A 21,567-nucleotide genomic window follows, 5' to 3' on the forward strand; every position below is an offset into this window, starting at 1 on the left:
CTGTCTCACACGTTCACATCGGCTAGGCTGCATCCGAACAGTGTCAAAAGTAGCATGAATACGCTGGTGTCTCCACATCTGGAATGGGCTCTGCATATACGATAATTTTGAGATGCCCCCCTTAACCAGAAATCACATGGGCGGAGATCCGGTGAACGAACAGGCCATACAACTGGACCCCCTCGTTCGATCCATCAACCAGGGAAGACACGATGGAGATGCGTCCGGGTGTTAACGGCGAAGTGGCCCGAGCACCGTTATGAATCACCCACATAACCCTTCGAATCATCAATGGCACTTTTTCCAGTAGGGGAGACAACTGAAATCTGGACTTATCTGACCATGCCACGGTTTTCCAGTCGTCTAGGGTCCAATCTATACGGTCACAAGCCCAGGAGAGGCACTGCAGGAGATGTCGTGCCGTTAGCACAGACACTCGCGTCGATTTTCTGCTGCCACAGCCAATTAACGCAAAATTTCGCAGCATTATAGTAACGGATACCTTCGTCAAATGTCCCGCATTGATTTCTGCGCTTATTTCATGCAGTGTTGTTCGTCTATACCACTGACAACTCTACGTAAACGCTCGTGCTCCAAGACAAAGTGACGGCCGTCAGCCACTGTGTTGTCCATGGTGAGAGGTAATGCCTGAAGTTTGACGTCCTCGGTATACTCTTGCCACTGTGGATCTTGGAATACTGAATCCCCAAAGATTTCCCAGACAGAATGTCCCATGCGTCTCGCTCCAACTGCCATTCTGCATTCAAAATCTGTTAATTTTCGCAGTTCGGTCATAATCAAGTCTGAATCCTCTTCATACGAATCACCTGAGTACAAATGATAGCTCTGTCTATGCACTGCCCTTTTGTACCTTGTGTATGTGATACTACCACCATCTGTATAAGTGCATACCGCTGTCCTTTCACTTTTGTTCCTTCAGTGTAAAAGTACTTGCATATCACTTTCATTGCATCTTTTCCTGTTCCAGTTTCGAATGGTGGGTGGAAATAACGATTGTTGGTAAGCCTCGAATTCCTTTAACTTTATCTTCATGGCCTTTGCACGATTTGTACATAGGAAGAAGCAATATACTAGTGTCCTGTTCTAAGAAAAACGAATTTTAGCAATCACACCGTGATGCACACGCCTCTCTTGTAGCGCCTTCCACTAGAGTTGGATTTGGGTTGGGTTGACCTGGGGAAAGAGACCACACAAAGAGGTGATCGGTCTCATCGAATTAGGGAAGGATGGGGAAGGAAGTCGGCCGTGTCCTGTCAAAGGAACCATCCTGGCATTTGCCTAAAGCAATTTAAGGAAATCACGGAAAACCTAAATCAGGATGACCGGACTGGACGAGGGGTTGAACCGTCGTCCTCCCGAATGCGAGTCCAGTGTGCTAACCACCGCGCCGCCTCGCTCGTTCTGGAGTTGGATCAGCATCTCCTTGATGACTTCGGGCTTACTAAATGAGCCTGTGAGAGAACGTGATGCTGTTCTTTGGATCTTTCTATTTCCTGTATCAAAGATATCTGGAACGGCTTCCAGACTGAGAAGCAATAATCAAGTAATAGATGAACGAGATTTTTGTAAACTATCGCATTTACAGGTGAATTGCACTTTCTGATAATTCATCTGGCAACTGCCTTTCGTACAATTAATTTACATGGTCGTTCAAATCGCACCATGCGCATACTCCCAAGCATTTAATGTATAAGACTGCTTCCATTGATCGCCCGGCAATAGTGTAATCATACGAAAACGGGGATTTTAGCCTAGTTATGAGTAATATTTTGCATTTGTTTATGTGAAGGTCAACTGCCACTCCCTGCACCATGTGTCGTCCCTCTGCAGGTCTTCCTGAGACTGCTTCTTGTGATCGGTCGGCAATAGTATAATCATACGAAAACGGGGATTTTCGCCTATTTATGAGTTATATGTTGCATTTGTTTATGTGAAGGTCAACTGCCACTCCCTGCACCATGTGTCGTCCCTCTGCAGGTCTTCCTGCACTTTGCTACAATTTTCTAACACGATATACAACAGCATCATTTGCGAACAGCTCTCTGGAGCTTCCGACTCCGGAAGTTCATTTACATATACACTGAAGCGACAAAAGCCTTGGTATATCTCGTAATATCATGTCGGGCCATCTTTGGCTCGCCGTAGTGCAGCAACTCGAAGTCGCATGGACTCAAAAATTTGCTGGAAGTCCGATGTAGAAATATTGAGCGATGCTGCCTCTATAACAGTCCATAATTGCGAAAGTGTCTCCCGTGCAGTATTTTGTGCACGAACTGATCTCTCTATTATGACCCATAAATGTTCGATGGGATTTGTGGATCAGGGTGGCCATAACATTCTCTCGATTTGTCCAGAATGTTCTTTTATACAAATTGCGAACAATTGTGGCCCGGTGACATGGCGCATTGTCATCCACAAAAATTCCATAGTTGTTTGGGAACATGACGTCCGTGATTGGCTGGAAATGGTCTCCAAGTGGCCGAATCCAGAGGATCCAGTCTATTCCATGTAAACACAGCCCACACGATTATGTAGCCATCACCAACTTACACAGTGCCTTGTTGGCAACCTGGTCCATGGTTTTTGGGGACTGCGCCACATTCGAACCCTCAGCTCTTATCAGTTGAAATCGGCGCTCATCTGACCACGGTTGTCCAGTCGTCTAGGGTGCAACCGACAAGGTCACAAGCCCAGGAGAAGCGAGGCAGAGGATGCCATGCTGTTAGCAAAAGCAATCGCGTCGGTAATTTGCTACCATAACCCATTAAGGCCAAATTTCCCTGTCCTAACGGATACGTTTGTTGTACGTCCCACATTGTTTTCTATTGTTATTCCAACACTTTTGCCTGTCTGTTAGCACTGACAACTCTACGCAAACACCGCTGCCCGCGAAGGTTAAGTGAAGGCCGTAATCCGCTGCGTTGTCATGTTGAAAGGTAATGCCTGAAATGTAGTATTCTCGGCACATTCTGGACACTGTGGATCTCGGAATATTGAATTCACTTACGATTTCCGAAATGGAATGTCACATGTGTCTAGCTCCAACTACCACTCCTCGTTCAACGTCTATTAATTTCCGTCGTGCAGCCATAATCACCTTTTCACATGAATCGCCTGAGTACAAACGACAGCTCCGCCAGTGCACTGACCTTTTATACCTTTTACCACCATCTGTATATGTGCATACCACTATTCTGTGACTTTTGTCCGCTCAGTGTATATTGCGAAGAGTTATGGTAATACAGGGTGTCTGAAAAGTCTTTCCCTGATTACATAAATTGATAACTCAGGCTAGAAGTAAGATACAAATATGAAACTTGTGTCGAATCGTTTACAACTATCAAAGTTTTTTTCTGTATTAGGTTCGCAGTACGTAAGTAGTGGATGAGGTCCAGTGTCCAAGAAGCCATGTTAACCAATCAGGAGAGGGCACAGTGTGTGCTGTGGTACCAGGAGACACGATCAGCAAACACAGTGCAGAGACACTTCCAGACAACATTTGGAAGGAATTCACCTGATGTCAAGAGCATTAAAGCCTGGTGTGAGAAGTTGAAGAACACAGGATCGGTTGCTGACCTTCCAAGCTCTAGTCGACCAAGAACCTCAGCAGACAGGGTGAAGGCTGTAAGACAGTCTTTTCTGCGAAGTTCGAAGAAATCGGTGCGCAGGGCCTCACGTGAATTACAGATGCCAAAAAGCTCTCTCCATGACATTTTACACAAACTTTTATTGTTTCGTGCATACAAAGTGCAAATCGTTCAGGCGTTGTTGCTCGATGACAGTACACGTCGATATGACTTTGCGGTCGAAATGCTATCACCTGTTGAGGACGATGATGGTTATCTCAGACGAATTGCCTTTTCCGACGAAGCGACCTTTTTTGTCAGTGGAGTAGTGAATCGCCATAATGCGCGCATTTGGGGTTCACAACCCCCTGGCGAGGTCATGGAGTGTACCAGAGGCAGTCCAAAGGTGGATGTTTGGTGCACGCTATTGCACGATCGAATTATCGGGCCATTCTTCTTCGTAGAGGCTACCATCACATATGCAGTGTATCTGGACATGTTGCAACTGTGTGCTGTTCCTCAGCTGCTTCAGTATCACCCCGACGTCTTGTTTCAGCAAGACGGTGCACCGCCTCATTGGGGTTTGGACGTCCGTGCCTATCTCGATATGACATTTCCTGGGCGGTGGATTGGTCGTGATGGGCCAACGGTTTGGCCTCCAAGCTCTCCTGACATAACCCCATTAGACTTCTTTTAATGGGGTTATGTCAAGGACGAGGTCTACCGAACACGTGTACCAGATCTTGAAACTCTGCGGCAACGGATAACCACAGTCGTTGAATCGACCCCTCCAGTGATGTTGGCTAATGTGTGGACGGAAATTGAACATCGCCTAGATGTGCTACGTGCTACTAAGGGTGCTCATGTGGAAGTTTACTGATGTGTGAAAAAAACATTGATAGTTTGTAAACAATTAGACACCAGTTTCATATTTGTGACTTACTTCTAGCCTGAGTTATCAATTTATGTAATCAGCGAAAGACTTTTCGGACTCCCTGCATAACACTCCTTTGTGGCACGCCCGAGATTACCTTCATGTCTAAAGATCTCTCTCCGTTAAGAATGACATACTCAGCCTGTTTACTAAGAACTTCTCAATCCAGCAGCCAAATTGGTCTGATATTTCACACCTTCTAATTTGTTCATTAGGCGACAGTGTGGAACTACATCGAATGGCTCCCGGAAGTCAAAGAAGAGAGTATGAGCGTTGGAGTCGGAATCTGCAGCCGTCTGGTATCCAGACGAATAGAGTGCGCTGGATTTCACACGATCTTCGCTTGTGGAATCCATTTGGATCAGTGGAGGAGATTTCGGCCTCCATAAATATTATAACACGAGCGGTATGCTGTTTGGTAGACGCACAGCGGCCTCTTACACCTGGACTGCGACTGCTGCTCAAGTACACCATTCTTCAGGTCCAAAATATAATTAATTTATGGAACAAGGCGACAACATTCGGCCTTAGATGGCTCGAATTTTGGGTGAAGACCTCCATCAGCCAATCATTCATCGTTTGGAGTGTTGTCTCGATGTCCAGGCCTGATTCCAATAGAATATGTTTGGGATCCCCCAGATGCATCCTGGAACTCTCTGTCCTCACTAGTGGTAAAGGTACATCTACTTACATCACCTGGTTTCTCTCCACTGTGAATCGACAACTTTTCCTGAACTTTGCGAAATGGCAACTGTATTGAGCACTGGAAAACAGCATGTAAGGCTTTTGCAGGAGGGACTTGGAGGAGGACTCCCTAGTGCGAGCGACCAACCGACTGAACCAGTACCGCGCTGTCATTAACCCGGCCTACATCTGCCTCTCCTCGGAGGACCCCATCCTGATGGCCTTCCAGTTGTGCATAGAGCTGCGCCAGTGGGCCAAGGTTGTGGAGGAGTTCCGCATCGAGTACACGAGTCTCTCCAAGGAGGTGCGACGCTTTGCTGTGGAGCTTCTGGGTACGTACTCCAATACTGCGCCATACTTGCTTGTAACTCTTAGTCCCACGCGAGCTTTCTGCGTTAAATATGGACACATACTAGCACTGAGCTTCTGAGGCGATAAGTGTCTACGTAATTTTTATTTATTTATTTGTTTTTAGTCATCAGGCTCCTAAATGGTCTGTTGTGGCACGTCACAATTTCTTCTCCTGCGTCCTGTGCCAACCTCTTCATCTCAGAGTAGCACACTGTACTTAGTTATTTGTTGGATGTATTCCACTCTCTGTCTATCCTACAGTTTTTATCCCTCCTCATTTTTATATTAATAGTCTACATCTACATCCATACTTCGCAAGCCACCTGAAGGTGTGTGGCGGAGGGTACCTTGAGTACCTCTACCGGTTCTCCCTTCTATTCCAGTCTCGTATTGTTCGTGGAAAGAAAGATTGTCGGTATGCCTCTGTGTGGGCTCTAATCTCTCTGATTTTATCCTCATGGTCTCTTCGCGAGATATACGTAGGAGGGAGCAATATACTGCTTGACTCCTCAGTGAAGGCATGTTCTCAAAACTTCAACAAAAGCCCGTACCGAACTACTGAGCGTCTCTCCTGCAGTCTTCCACTGGAGTTTATCTATCATCTCCGTAACGCTTTCGCAATTACTAAATGATCCTGTAACGAAGCGCGCTGCTCTCCGTTGGATCTTCTCTATCTCTTCTATCAACCCTATCTGGTACGGATCCCACACTGGTGAGCAATATCCAAGCGTCCGCAGCTCGTGGTCGTGAGGTAGCGTTCTCGCTTCCCACGCCCTGGTTCCCGGGTTCGATTCCCGGCGGGGTCAGGGATTTTCTCTGCCTCGTGATGACTGGGTGTTGTGTGATGTCCTTAGGTTAGTTAGGTTTGAGTAGTTCTAAGTTCTGGGGGAATGATGACCATAGATGTTAAGTCCCATAGTGCTCAGAGCCATTTGAACCATTTGAATATCCAAGCAGTGGGCGAATAAGTGTACTGTAACCTACTTCCTTTGTTTTCGGACTGCATTTCCTTAGGATTCTTCCAATGAATCTCAGTCTGGCATCTGCTTTACCGCCGACCAACTTTATATGATCATTCCATTTTAAATCAATCATAAAGCCTACTCCCAGGTAATTTATGAAATTAACTGCTTTCGGTTGCTGACCTGCTATATTGTAGCTAAATGATAAAGGATCTTTCTTTCTATGTATTCGCAGCGCATTACACTTGTCTACATTGAGATTCAATTGCCATTCCCTGCACCATGCGTCAATTCGTTGCAGATCCTCCTGCATTTTAGTACAATTTTCCATTGTTACAACCTCTCGATATACTATAGCGTGATCCGCAAAAAGCCTCAGTGAACTTCCGATGTTATCCACAAGGTCAGTTATGTATATTGTGAATAGCAACGGTCCTACGACACTCCCCTGCGGCACACCTGAAATCACTCTTACTTCGGAAGACTTCTCTCCATTGAGAATGACATGCTGCGTTCTGTTATCTAGGAACTCTTCAATCCAATCACACAATTGGTCTGATAGTCCATATGCTCTTACTTTGTTCATTAAACGACTGTGGGGAACTGTATCCCGCTAATATTCAACATCCTTCTACAGGCAGAATCTCAGACGCTTCGATTCTCTTACTTTTCGGTTTTGCAACAGACTACGATTCACTTGCATACGATTCGGTGTTCCAAACGTGCATTCTCAGAACTTTCTTCCTCATATTAGCCTTAGGACAAATATAAGGGCAGTCAGGTGAAAACCTGACAGGTGGAAAAAAGTACAAGCGTTGATCCTTCAGTTTTGCAAACAGACATCATTGTTTATTCTCATAGAAATTTACGCCGTTGGAAGGAAAAAACTTAGCTCTTTTTTTCTACATAGTCACCTCTTTTTGTATGCATTTTTGTAGACGGTGCTCCAATTTCTGTATCCCCATGTCGCAGAAATCCGCTGCCAGCCCGTTAAGGAAGCGTTTCACATCTTCTTTGACTTCATCGTCGCTCTGGAAGCGTTGGCCACCCAACAGTTACTTTAAGTTGGGGAACAAGTGACGATCACTAGGCGCGCGGTTCGGACTGTAAGGTGCGTGGAGCATGACAGTACAACCAAATTTTGTCAGAAGATCCTGGGTTGGCGGGAGACGTGAGGTCGGGCTTTATTGCGAGGCACCGTTACACCTTCTGTCAGTCGTCCTCTCCGGCGGTTCTGGACAGTTCGCCTGAGTTTTCGTACTGATTTGATTGTTGCCCCAGGTTCCACGAAATAGATCACCAGTATCCCCTTACGATCCCAAAACCCAGTGGCCATTACTTCGCCGGTATAAAGTTTGGATATTTCTTTTGCTTCGGGAGAGAAGTGAAACACCTACGTTTCGATTCCGGTAACAATGGAGTCCAACAATCCTTCCTTATCTTCTTGACACTTTTGAGGAAACTGGCGAGCACAGTGAAGGCGTTTCTCCTTGTGTTCTGCTGTCAGCATACGCGATGCCCATCGAGCATAACACTTGTGATACCACAATTTTTCCGTCAACGCTCTTTCAGCTGTATCCCAAGAACTCCCAGGAATCCAAGCAACAGGTTCAAGGACGCTGATCCTCCTGTTTTCAAGCACTTCGCGTCGGACCATCTCGATAACCGCCTCCGAAACTGAACGTCTTCTACTCCGTTCCTCATCGTGGTCCTCCTCCCGACCGTCGCTAAACTCCCTGCACCATTTTCGGACGTGTTGAATGGACATACACTTGTCACCATACACTTGTGTCAACTGACGATGAATACCCACGGCTAGAGTCCCTTTAGCGTACAAAAACGAATTACGGAACGGATCTCGCACTTGGAAGGATCAACAATGGGCACCTCCATCGCGGGACGGCGGCTGAGCCAATGCTGAGCTGCTACGCTTAGCTGCGGCCGGGCGAAATCGAGAGTGCGGGAACGGGCGCGCACAGCAGTGTTGACGGATTTCGCCAGTACCTTCCCGTGCGGCTGGAGCTCTTTGGGAGGCTTACTTCTGGATCAACTCTCGTACGTAAACTGTTTATTATTTCAAAATTAATCACCATAACTGTTAATACATCTATTCCACCGCGAGACAAGAAGGTTGTTTCGAGTACTCTGCGAAGTTTCAATGGGAAGCCCTCACACATCCTCCGTTAAGTCCCGATCTCTCTCATGCGATTTCCATATTTTTGGTACCCTGAAGAAAGACCATCGTGGCCGTTGGCTTGCTTCGAATGAAGAGATACACGCCTGGTTTAATTTTTTTTTTTTTTTTTTGTGGTATTCAAAAAATTTAAAAACATCTCTCACACGGGCCTGATTTAGCTTCACTGATCAGGATAGTAAAACCATGCGTATATTAAGGGAATTTTCATTCACAAAGCAGGCTTATCACATTCACACAGTTCAATACTGTTCTATCGTGATTAAATTAAGCTTAACTTAAATTCCAAAAGGCAGTGAAGCAATTTCGAAGTCTCGGCGCGACGAATATTGTCAGGCGATCTCCTGAAAACATTTGTAATAATTATTAACTTTCGGTGATCACGTGGGGAAGACCGGAGATCTGCTGGTAAGACCGTGTTGGCCTATTTATTTGAAGTAACTGGATATCTTGAGCATACAAAACGGCAGGTTCGCCCAGTGTAAATCAGACGTTCCCCACTGATCCCGTGCAACACAGCGTAGTAAGCAGACACTGTCAATAATAATCAGTTAAATAATACGCGAACACACTTACTTTAGTTTAGTTCATGTATTAAATTCCTTCTCATACAGAATCTCATCAAGATGGCGACTAGCTCAACAATACACACATATACATCCTCCTTCTTTCACGGCTAATCGGCAAGATCTCCTTCATTCCTTTTCATAAGAGAAAACATAGATAGCAGAGAAGCTATTCCATGGAGTAAATGGACGCTCCAAGGAATAATAGGGCTTGAAACTACTTTGCATTGATAATCATCGTATATTAAAGTTTAGGAATCGCTAACATAAGAAGAGATATTTCGAGATATGTACTGAGTTATGTAATTTATAAAATTTCTGAAAATATCGCGGAGAGACCGCTGCGAGAGACATTACATCGCCCCTCGCAGCGAGCAAAGTTGATATGTATCCACTTTGCGAGCTAACTATTGGCTTAGCTAACTCGTTAGAATTTGTGGAACGTAAGTTCCTATAAATTTTAAGAAGTTAGTAAGATTTTTTGATTACAAGAACTGAAAGAGATTTGGTATAGGTAACACCGATCTTCGTTACCTAGATACCTAGTTGTTGCTTTCACGTGTACTGGGGCATACCCGCATTACACGTACACAACCAGGGAAGATGGACTTATATAGTTGTTAATCAGGTCTACCTATGCAGGAACTGGCCTTCACAGGGAAACCCCGGAAAACCTGGAGGCTTAGACCCTAACTAGGTATCATAGATGATAGGAAAGACAGAATAATTTAGAAATTTGAGAGATATTCTAGAATTCATAGGAAAGATAAAATCTGCCTCATAGCCAAAAAAAAAAATCTTTACACACGCAAATTTTTGCAATCTTCTGAAAAATTTTCTTCATCGATGTCTTGCTGAACTACGGTGTAACTGATCCAACAGGAACATGGGACACGTCACGGAGGACAGGCGTCGTATTGGCGTACCGGACAGGAGACGTAACGGATTTGAGAGACCACCTCAGGAACAGGTACTCAGGATTGTGGCATGAAACAATCGAAATTCGTCTAAGGAATGATCAACTATTAAAGATTCCTGGAAGAGAAGGGTTAGTCGAATTTCTCCAGATTCATTTTGAACTCAAATATGGACCTAATCCATCCAATCTTCCAATTGAGGTATGGAAAAATCCATTCGTCTTACACTTTCCACACCTAGGTGTCTTAATCGATACTGTAGTTGCACAATATCACAACTCCAGATCGGAAAACAATTTTGAAAACATGGATAATTTCATCCATCTTCTTGAGTGAGCCGAAAGGTTCTAATCCTGGTTTTAATTTTTTTATGTTTTTGTTTCGTTGGCTTTTCCAGGTGGAAGTAGATCTGAATCTTTTCTAATTTGGTTTCAAGTACGAATGTGGATAGCATGTCAGAATACTAAAAACTTTATTATTTGAGAGAATTTCCAAAAGAAAATTATATCTTATTCATACATGATTACAATGAAATTTTGCTGAAAGAGAACGTTTAATTAAGTCTTGCTGCATGACCTCTCCAGCTGAAATTAATCTTTGTTAGTAGTGATTGACGATCAAAATTTTTCTCTTGTGTACTCCGATTGCCGCATTTTCTCATGAACATATATGAATGCAATATAACAATAAACAAATCCAATTGGAAAATGACACATTATTATAAATTCAATGAAGAACTTTCTTATTAACTCTAATTTTATAAACACAAACTAAGCTAGTTAATTAAATTCTCTTGAATAGAATTTAGCTCGCGCCAAAAAAAAAAGAAAAAAAAAAAAAAAGAACCAGCGAGTCTTTATGTCTGTTGACAGTTGCAATCGATTCTAATTTCCTAAAGCGGTTCATTTGTTCTCCTGTGAACTGTCAGTTTACAAACACTTAACTTCATACGCAAGCGCCGTATTCGATCATATAGTTTCAGTAAACTTATTATCACTGGAGATTGACACTCCCCGAATGTATATTATTTTACACGCACAAGTTTCTTTGGTGATCACCGCGTAGACAGATAATCCATAAGACTTCACAGCAGCAATAGCTACAGTTCCACTTACTTTTCTAAATATTCCTACACTATCACAAAAGCAATCGCTTACCGTTCATTAAACTATCACAGATGCTTGGCATGCTGTCATTTAACCTATCACAGTAGCTGAGGCATACTGTCCTTCGCACTTCAATTTTTTTTTTCAACACCCAAATACTTCATACAGACTTTTCAATTAATTTGAAACACTTTCCTTAAAAGTACCTCTTTAGGTCTACATGGAGAAATAATCCTTTTATTCTTCCAGAATGCGGATATGCTAATAAATACGCACCAGGATTCGGTATATCAAATATTATATACGGACCTGTATAAATTAGATTCCATTTTCTGACTGTCTTCTTCAACCATGTTGACTTGATGTGTCTTCTTAAAAAAATTTTCTGTCCGATATTGAAAGTCTGAATCCGTTTGATGTTTCTATCATGGATTTCCTTTCGCTGTCTTGCTTTCTCCATAATATTAACGAGAGCATTGCGAATTTTTTCTTCCCATGACATTTTGGTGTCCTCGAGTTTAGGCAAATTGTCTACCCAAAAGTTTCTTTCGTTATCTCTGAACATCAGTTCATTCGGTGTACAGTTTGTAGAACTACGTGGTAAATTATTATAAATCTGCTCAAACTCGGTCAAATAGTTTATCCAGGTAGTTTGTTTATCATGAAAGTACGTTCTCGTGAATCTGTTTAGTTTTTGGAAAACCCATTCAACTAAATTCCCTTGTGGATGGTAGCAAGATGTAAATATCTGTTTTATTCGTAGATGTGATACTAATTTTCTCCATAAATATCCAGTAAATATCTTCGCATTGTCAGAGATTATAGATTTTGGAATCCATGCATGAGGAATGTATTCATTTACAAACTTTACTGCGGCAGCTCTTGCAGTTGCTGATTTTATAGGATATAGTTTAACATATTTTGTAAACACATCACAGAATCCAATAATGTAGGCCCACAAATATCACATGATATAAGTGATCTTGGTGCTTCAAGTACTATTGAGTGAAGCGCAATTTTATTTCCCTTGTTGTCCGGCTTAGCCTGTTGACAGAGAACACATTTCTGTATGACTTTGTGCACTTTTCGCCTTATATTTGGGAAGTAACAATAATATCTAATCTTATTAGCACACTTTACAACACCAACATGACCCCAGGTCAAATGTGTAAACAAAATTAATCGTTCTTCATATTCTTCGGGTACGCAGACAAACCACTTTGGATTCTCAGCCTTCCCAGATTTAAAAAATTAAATATTATTCACAAGCCGGTAGTATTCCAAATTGACCGTAGGATTTTGTTGATTGAATTGTCGTATTATAGCATTCCATTGCCGATCCTTCTTCTGAAGCTGAGCCATTGTCTTACATAAATGAATACAATATAACTTGTAATTATTTTCTTGAAGAAGAAGCACTGGAAATTCTGCCTTATTATTTACATCCATTTAAGGTGTTATTCCTTCTGGAGATCTTGACAACGCGTCAGCTATAATATTTTCTTTTCCGGCTACATGAATAATTTGAAACTGATATTCTTGCAGCGACAGCGTCCACCTTGACAAGCGAGGATGCAGCAACTTACAAGTTTGTAAAAAGGCTAGTGATTGGTGGTCACAATAAACGGTTATCCTTGAGCCATATAGATAATAATTAAACCTTTTCAAAGACCAGATAACTGCTAAAGCTTCCAATTCCGTAGTGGTATATGCTGTTTCACAGGTGGATAAAACTCTGCTAGCAAATGCAATTGGACAAAAGGTTTTTACACAATCGATGTACCTAATTTGAAATAAACAAGATCCTAATCCCACATCTGATGAATCAGTGGCTAAACAGAATCCGACATTCATATCAGGGTGGTATAATAACGGAGCATTTATCAGTTGATCCTTAATTTCACAAAAGCCTTTTCACAATCATTAGACCATTTCCATGATACATCTTTCCTCAGGAGTCGGTTTAGTGCTTCAGAGTTCATTGCTTGAGTTTTAATAAATCGATGAAAAAATGAAGCCAAGCCTATAAAGCCTTTCAGTTGTCTTCTGTTTCTTGGAGTTGGAAAATTTTTTATCGCACTAATCTTCGCTTCTGTTGGAAGAATGCCTTTTCCATTAATCATATGTCCTAAGAATTTAATTCTCTGTAGAGAAAATTGGGATTTTTTTTAGATTTGCAGTTATACCATTTTGTTTGAACACAGCAAAAATCCTCATAATAAGTTGTACATGTTCCTCCCTAGTTAGAGGCAATTAATAAATCGTCCACAAAAATTGTTATTCGATTACGTAGTTCTGGTCCAAGGGCATAGTCCAACGCAGAAATAAAAACTCCAGAGCTGATATTGACACCAAACGGAACGACCTTGAAATGATAACTTCTCCCTCCATATGTAAAAGCAGTATATTTTCTTGAGTCCTTGTCTAACTGGACTTGCCAGAACGAACTTCTCAAATCAATACTGGTTAAATAGGATACATCTTGAAATTTCTGTATTAACTCACCGATGTTCTCCGGATGTGTGCGCACAGGTACTATAATTTTGTTAATTTCCCTTGCATCTAATACCAATCGAACTTTTCCTCCTGGCTTTGGTACAACAAGCACCAGAGAACAATATGGTCTGTTCGACGGTTCAATAAGATTCCGGTTTAACATTTTTTGTATCTCTTCCTGAACTGGTTCTTTTAATCGCCAGGGAATGGGATAGTGTGTGTGGCAAAATGTCTTATGGGTGTTAATCTGTAATGTACAAACATATCCTCTAATAATTCCGGGCTTTTCATCGAAAACTGACTCATATTCTGTTAATATATTGAATAATTGTTCCCTCTGACTATCCGTTAGGCAATCTGACTCAGCAGTTTTCTGTTCGACTGTTTGTCTGAAATCCTCTACTTGAATTGACTTGATCGGTAGTCGGTGCATATTATTATTTTCAGCACAAATCAACTGCACAGCAGCACCACGGAAATATCGCTCATACACTGCCTCCTTTCTCAGTAAGATCAGTGTAACAAATTGATCTTCGATTTTAAAATGCACTTTTCCTTCTACCAAGTCCAACTTGCAATTGCAGGCTTGCAAAGTTCCAATGCCAAGAATACAATCTACTAACAACTTTTCCACTACAAGGAATGTGCATTGTTTAGCTACATTTCCCAATTTTATCTCTATAAGCGTTTGTATCTTGACGTTCCGGGATTTTGTTCCCACTGCACCTATAATTCGGCAATTTTGTACTGGTAGAACACGGATTTTCTTAATTTTACTAATTCTGCGAAACGAAGTTCCGGATATTACGTCTGTAGATGAAGCTGTGTCCAATACAACATTGGTTAAAATTCCTCCCACTTCTGTGATGATCTCAGACTCAGGAACCCTTTTATCTTCGACTACACAGGCCTCTAAGTCTCTCGTCAATTCAACTGTCATTAAACCGCCCTCGTTATATCTCAACATTGCCACAGAATTAATTTCGTTTAAAACAGGTTTGCCCCTTTTGTATTCCCCGGCCGACTTTACGGAGCATAAAGCGGCCCCCTTCAGTTTAAATGTCGATTATTATTTCCTCTTGTATCATCTACTACTTCTGTTATGATTGGTTGTTGTTGATGACTGGTTGTGTTATTTGCTTTCCAATCGAGGGTCAGAATTTCTGTACGCATTATTATTGTTTGAAAACTGCTGGTTCTGATAATCTCTTGCATTTCCAAACATTGGGTTGTATCATAGAGTAAATATCTCTGGAGTGAGCATTGCGTTCTGCGCATGTTGTCAACATTAAACCAGGATTGTCACGTGTTTTCGGGACTTCGCTGTGCGTGTGTGCTTTGTGCAGCGTTTGAAGTTTATAATATCACGAGTTTTTGTTGTGTTTCACCGTTTGTTGATAGTGTAATAGCGAGGGTGAATTACTGTTGTTGCTACGGATGCAAAGAAAAATATGTGAAAGGATGGATAGTAACTTTTCACGGGTACATACCATGTAGCTCTAATTATAGTTATCATATTAGTAAGAGACACTGTATATGTTTAAAAATTTCGAGACGCCTTATAATTAAGGCTTGATTCTGTAGACCTATTTTTCTACGATTTTATGACTATAAAACAGATATTATGGCTCGTACAAAAGCTTACAAACAGTCGCTTCCTCTCGTAAATTTGCTAGTGGAACAGGAAAGGGAAAGGTTAGTTGTTTCAGTAAATACTATCCTCCATGCATTTATCAGTTACTTGTCGATTATGGATATAGATTACTCAGACTACTATTTATTTAATAAACTGGGAGCAAAAACTTAAAATCCGTTAAATAAATACCTCAAAGTGCCAACAGTAAGAAAAATTGTGCTTTAGGTCGCAAAAAGGAGAAAATAAATACGCAGAAATACAAGGAAAAAGGACGAATTAGCAGGGATATAATCGCTAATGTGTGGCAAATTCGGTGTTTTTCGGACACTTGCAAAAGTACTAGCGTACTGTCAAGTCGTTTTGCAGGACTATCACTGCAAAAAAGTACGTCAGGCTCTGTAATACTATAAAGTGCCGTATCATACCGAAAACTACCACAAATCCAGTGCATCTGAACTATGACACCTATTGCAAAGAAGCAGAATGCAATACCACGTTCCGGGTTCGATTCCCGGCGGGGTCAGGGATTTTCTCTGCCTCGTGATGACTGGGTGTTGTGTGACGTCCTTAGGTTAGTTAGGTTTAAGTAGTTCTAAGTTCTAGGGGACTGATAACCATAGATGTTAAGTCCCATAGTGCTCAGAGCCATTTGAACCATTTTGTAATATCACTTGCCCTTAAAAGTTACGTAGCTGGTTTATTTCCGGGTTTCAAATGGATACTGTTAAAATGTCTGCGCAACATATATAAATAATCCACGACACGTACGAAAAGAATCCGTCTGTACTAGGGATGTAGCGACATTCGAAATATACAGGGCGCTATACGGACAAACACTCGACGTCCCGAGATCACGTGACCAGGCCGGCAATGTATGTACACAACACAAAATCTGTTCTGCGCATGTGAATGCTCACTCCAGAGATATTTACTCTGTGGGTTGTATCTGCGACCTGTTCGATTGTCTCTGAATTTGCCCTCGCAGCACTGTTATTGAAATTTCCATTTCCGTTGCAATTGTTTCCAATGAATCTCTGACTATTCCTAGTATAATAATTATTAAATCCGCTTCCGTTCCAGTTTGCGTTTGGCGCCTCAATCGCTCTCCTCTGCATAACCGGTTGTCTTGGCCGATGTTCATCTTCCTCGATCATATCTATAGTGTCAAGCGTAGTCATGAAAGAGTCAAGGTCACGCTCATTAATATACAGCATTCTATTTCTGATGCTGGTCGGAAGTCGAGATTTTAATATGCCAATCACGTCTTGTAGAGGCATAGGCTTATCCCAATACCGCGATTTGTTTATGTATTTCTCAAAGTATTTCTTTAAAGACCCACGTGAAACGGAAAAAGGTTCCGGGTATAATATCTCCTGCCTTAAATGTTCTTGTACTCCCTCGGACCAGTATTTGGATAAAAATGCTCGTTCAAAATCTTCATATGTGTCCCAAGTTGATATCAGATGCCCATATAGCTCCTGACCCCTGAATATAAACGGTCACGAAACTAACCGTTTGCCACTCCAATTTTTTGGCAATACTCCCCTAAAACTTCTTATAAACACTACAGGATGAATATTTTTCTTGTCTGGGTTGTAGATCTGGAATTGGCGTTGTTTCAGCATTTTCTCCCCAGTATTGCTTTTACAATTACAGTCATTATGACTACCCTCATAGTGTTGTGATTGATGTTGATTGCAAAAACGAACGTGTGCATTAATATCCCTTTCTGTACTTGATCGGTTAAATAATGTAGCTTCATTGATAGATCTTGTTATGTTTTCATTTCCTTGCGTGGAACGCAAATCTTCTCGAGATAGGTTTAAAGATCTCTCAATGTTTTATTTCCAACGTATAAGTTCTTCGCCTAGTTGTTCTCTGGCTTCTCGCAAACCTTTATTAATTAAATTTTCTTCAGAACTCTCGGTCATGATTGATATCGTCTGAAGAAATGTTTTGCCTTTCCAAACCTAACTGCGAGAATTTTCCCGCGAGAATGTTTACCTTACGATCAGCCTCGTCTTGTCTCTCCTTTATGTTATTTATGGATTTATCCTAATTTTGGATGTCCTTCGGAATCGTGTCTGCTGATTGTCTCAAATCTTGCATATCTACTGACATCTCATTTACTTGTTGCTTGCCAGCCGTGGTGGTCTAGCGGTTCTAGGCGCTCAGTCCGGAACCGCGCGACTGCTACGGTCGCAGGTTCAAATCCTGCCTCGGGCATGGATGTGTGTGATGTCCTTAGGTTAGTTAGGTTTAAGTAGTTCTAAGTTCTAGGGGACTGATGACCACAGATGTTAAGTCCCATAGTGCTCAGAGCCATTTGAACTTGTTGCTTTAATTCATCTTGCACTTCAACTAATACCGGAATTACCGCCATAGAACATTGCATCTGTTCTTGTGCTTGAACTATCTGTGGGATTGACTCGACCTGCTCTTTAATAGTATCAAGCTTAGGAGCAACATGCTCGCTTAGCTCTAGGCGTAACTAATTCGTATTTTCATTACACTGCTGAGTGACTTGCTCAATTTGAGCAGCTAATTTTAATTCTGTCTTTCATTTTGAATTTTCAATTCTTCCGCAGTTGTGTTTAATTTATTATCAAGTTTCTGAATACTCTCTACTAATTTATTATTTAATTCCGCTTGATTAGCTTCTAATTGCTCATTCAACTTTGTTTGATTAGTTAGTAATTGCTCCTGGACTTTCACTTGATTGGCTGCTAATTGTTCCACATTCACTTGATTGGCTGTTAACTGTTCATTCATTTCCCTTTTAGTCTCTATTTGCGCTTTAGTTAAGTCTGTTACATTTTTGGCTAACAGTGTTAACTGCTGCATGATTACAGTCAATGGGTTTATTTCGTCCTGCTCAGATGACATCGAAACACTTAAGCTTTGTTGTGGGGCCTGATTAATGCTGCCGCTAGGCACTACTTCAGTTAAGCTAGCGTCTAATGTTTCACTAACCTCAGAAACAGCTGAGGGCTGTTGTGATTCGCTCTGCTGTTGCATTGCCATTTTATAAGCCGCCCTAGTAAGAACCATTAATACACAGAACAACAAATATATAAAGTCACTCACATCTGAGTTAATAATGTCACTGACCTAAACTTTGCATAATACTCACTTATAATAAACACTTCCTATCTAAAGTTCAACCCAACAGTCACTCAATCAATCTGATTCAAACCGATAGACATTTAAATAGTTATTCTAAATTTCTATCTACGAAAATTTAATTGTATATTGTCTGGTCTGAACGACGTTCTCGTAGGTTGTGACTTCTGGAACAGGCCTCGTCTTCTTTTCTCTCGTGCACATGCAACATAAAATTCACACAATGTTTAAGAAATGCTCAAAAATCTGTCCTGTCACGGTCGCCAAATTTAATATTTTTTTGTGGTATTCAAAAAATTTAAAAACATCTCTCACACCGGCCTGATTTAGCTTCACTGATCAGGATAATAAAACCATGCGTATATTAAGGGAATTTTCATTCACAAAGCAGGCTTATCACATTCACACAGTTCAATACTGTTCTATCCTGATTAAATTGAGCTTAGCTTAAATTCCATAAGGCAGTGAAGCAATTTCGAAGTCTCGGCGCGACGAAAATTGTCAGGCGATCTTCTGAAAACATTAGTAATAATTATTAACTTTCGGTGATCACGTGGGGAAGACTGGAGATCTGCTGGTAAGACCGTGTTAGCCTATTTATTTGAAGTAACTGGATATCTTGAGCATACAAAATGGCAGGTTCGTCCAGTGTAAATCAGACGTTCCCCACTGATCCCGTGCAACACAGCGTAGTAAGCAGACACTGTCAATAATAATCAGTTAAATAATACGCGAACACACTTACTTTAGTTTAGTTCATGTACTATATTCCTTCTCATACAGAATCTCATCAAGATGGCGAGTAGCTCAACAATACGTACACATACATCCTCCTTCTTTCACGGCTAATCAGCAAGATCTCCTTCATTCCTTTTCATAAGAGAAAACATAGATAGCAGAGAAGCTATTCCATGGAGTAAATGGACGCTCCAAGGAATAATAGGGCTTGAAACTACTTTGTACTGATAATCATCGTATATTAAAGTTTAGGAATCGCTAACATAAGAAGAGATATTTCGAGATATGTACTGAGTTATATAATTTATAAAATTTCTGAAAATATCGTGGAGAGACCGCTGCAAGAGACATTACACTGGGAACAATTAGGTTTCGTAGGCAACTGCCAACATTTTTCCATGAAGACAGTGACCATCTTGTCTCACAGTGGGATAAATGTATTAACAGCTACGTGGACTATTTTTGAAATAATGAACAGATTCCAGAATGAGATTTTCACTCTGCAGCGGAGTGTGCGCTGATATGAAACTTACTGGCAGATTAAAACTGTGTGCCGGACCGTGACTCGAACTCGGGACCTTTGCCTTTCGTGGGCAAGTGCTCCACCAACTGAGCTACCCAAGCACGACTCACGCCCTGTCCTCTCAGCTTTACTTCCGCCAGTACCTCGTCTACTACCTTCCAAACTTTACACAAGCTCTCCTGCGAATCTTCTGTAAGTTTGGAAGGTAGGAGACGAGGTACTGGCAGAAGTAAAGCTGTGAGGACGGGGCGTGAGTCGTGCTAGGGTAGCTCAGTTGGTAGAGCACTTGCCCGCGAAAGGCATAGGTCTTGAGTTCGAGTCTCGGTCGAGTACACAGTTTTAATATGCCAGGAAGTTTCATATCAGCGCACACTTCGCTGCAGAGTGAAAATCTCATTCTGGAAACATCCCCCAGCTGTGGCTGAGTCATGTCTCGGCAATATTCTTTCGTTCAGGAGTGCTGGTTCTGCAAGATTCGCAGGAGAGCTCCTGTAAAATTTGGAAGGTAGGAGACGAGGTACTATCAGAAGTAAGGCTGTGAGGACGGGTCGTGAGTCGTGCTTGGGTAGCTGAGACTGTAGAGCACTTGCCTTCGAAAAGCACAGGTTCCGAGTTCCAGTCTCGGTCCGGCACACAGCTTTAATCTGCCAGTAAGTTTTTAATGAACAGTTTACTTAATTTGTTTCCATCTGTCTCATTTTCAAAAGATTCATGACCTAAAGCTGTATTTGGTATTTATTGTACTACTGGTTTCAGTTAGAAACCACCATCTGCTAGAAACTCGCAGAAAATACCTTACATATCACGAAAATGGAAACATGGGAATGCAGGCTGCAACTGATGCATTCATTAACAAAAATACGTAAATCATCTTCAAATTGAAAAATAACATTACAGGGAATTAGAAACCGACGAGATCGTGTGGATTTCTAATACCCTATTTGCGTAATATGTAAGGTGTTTCTTGTTCGAGTTTCGTACCAGATGATGGTTTGTAACTGAAACTGGTAGTACAATAAAAGAACCAAATACAGCTACGTGCTATGAATTTTATGAAACATATTTGCGCTGTTGACAAGCGCCTTAAGAAAATGTGTCATTGTCATTTGACGGCCACTTATACTCGTATACTACAGGGTGACAATTATTGATCCATATGAAATAAAATCGTTACAAATTCTGAACGGTTTGCTTTAGGACGTCCAAACTGCACGGCCGACCGCAGAGCATGATGAGAATTAGCATGCGCTGTATGGTTTGATTTAGCGACGAAGTCCACTATCATTTCGATGGGTTCGTCAATAAGCGAAATTGGCTCATTTGGGGGACTGAGAATCCGCACCTCGCGATCGAGAATTCTCTTCATCCTCAACGGGTGTCCGGACACGGAATCACGGGTGCGATATTCCTTGATGACACGCTGACTAAGATGATTTCATCCCCTTTATCCAAAGTGACCCTGATTTCGACAAGCTGTGGTTCATGCGAGACGGAGCTCGACCCCATCGAAGCAGGAGAGTGTTTGATGTCCTGGAGGAGCACTTTGGGAACCCCATTCTGGCTCTAAGGCATCCAGAAGCCACTGGCATGGGCCTCGATTTGCAGCCATATTCTCCGGATCTGAACAAATGCGGCCCCTTTTTATGGGGCTCTAATAAAGACAGCAATAACACCAAAGCCTTTGCTGAGCTGAAAACAGCCATTCAGAAGGTCATCGACAGCATCAATATTCCGACACTTCAGCGGGTTA

The 21,567-nt window shown here is 41.8% G+C and overlaps 1 protein-coding gene across 1 annotated transcript in view; it reads left to right on the forward strand.

Annotated features, from left to right (window-relative positions):
• Nucleotides 1-21,567, forward strand: part of LOC124596371 (short transient receptor potential channel 4-like) — a 251,939-nt gene that overhangs the window by 38,320 nt on the left and 192,052 nt on the right. Inside the window, exon 4 of the mRNA XM_047135486.1 lies at nt 5,314-5,537. Coding sequence (XP_046991442.1) covers nt 5,314-5,537 — 224 coding nt within the window. The remainder of the gene's footprint in view (nt 1-5,313; nt 5,538-21,567) is intronic.

The sequence above is a fragment of the Schistocerca americana genome, chromosome 1 (assembly GCF_021461395.2).
Source record: "Schistocerca americana isolate TAMUIC-IGC-003095 chromosome 1, iqSchAmer2.1, whole genome shotgun sequence".
Classification (NCBI taxonomy): Eukaryota; Metazoa; Arthropoda; class Insecta; order Orthoptera; family Acrididae; genus Schistocerca; species Schistocerca americana.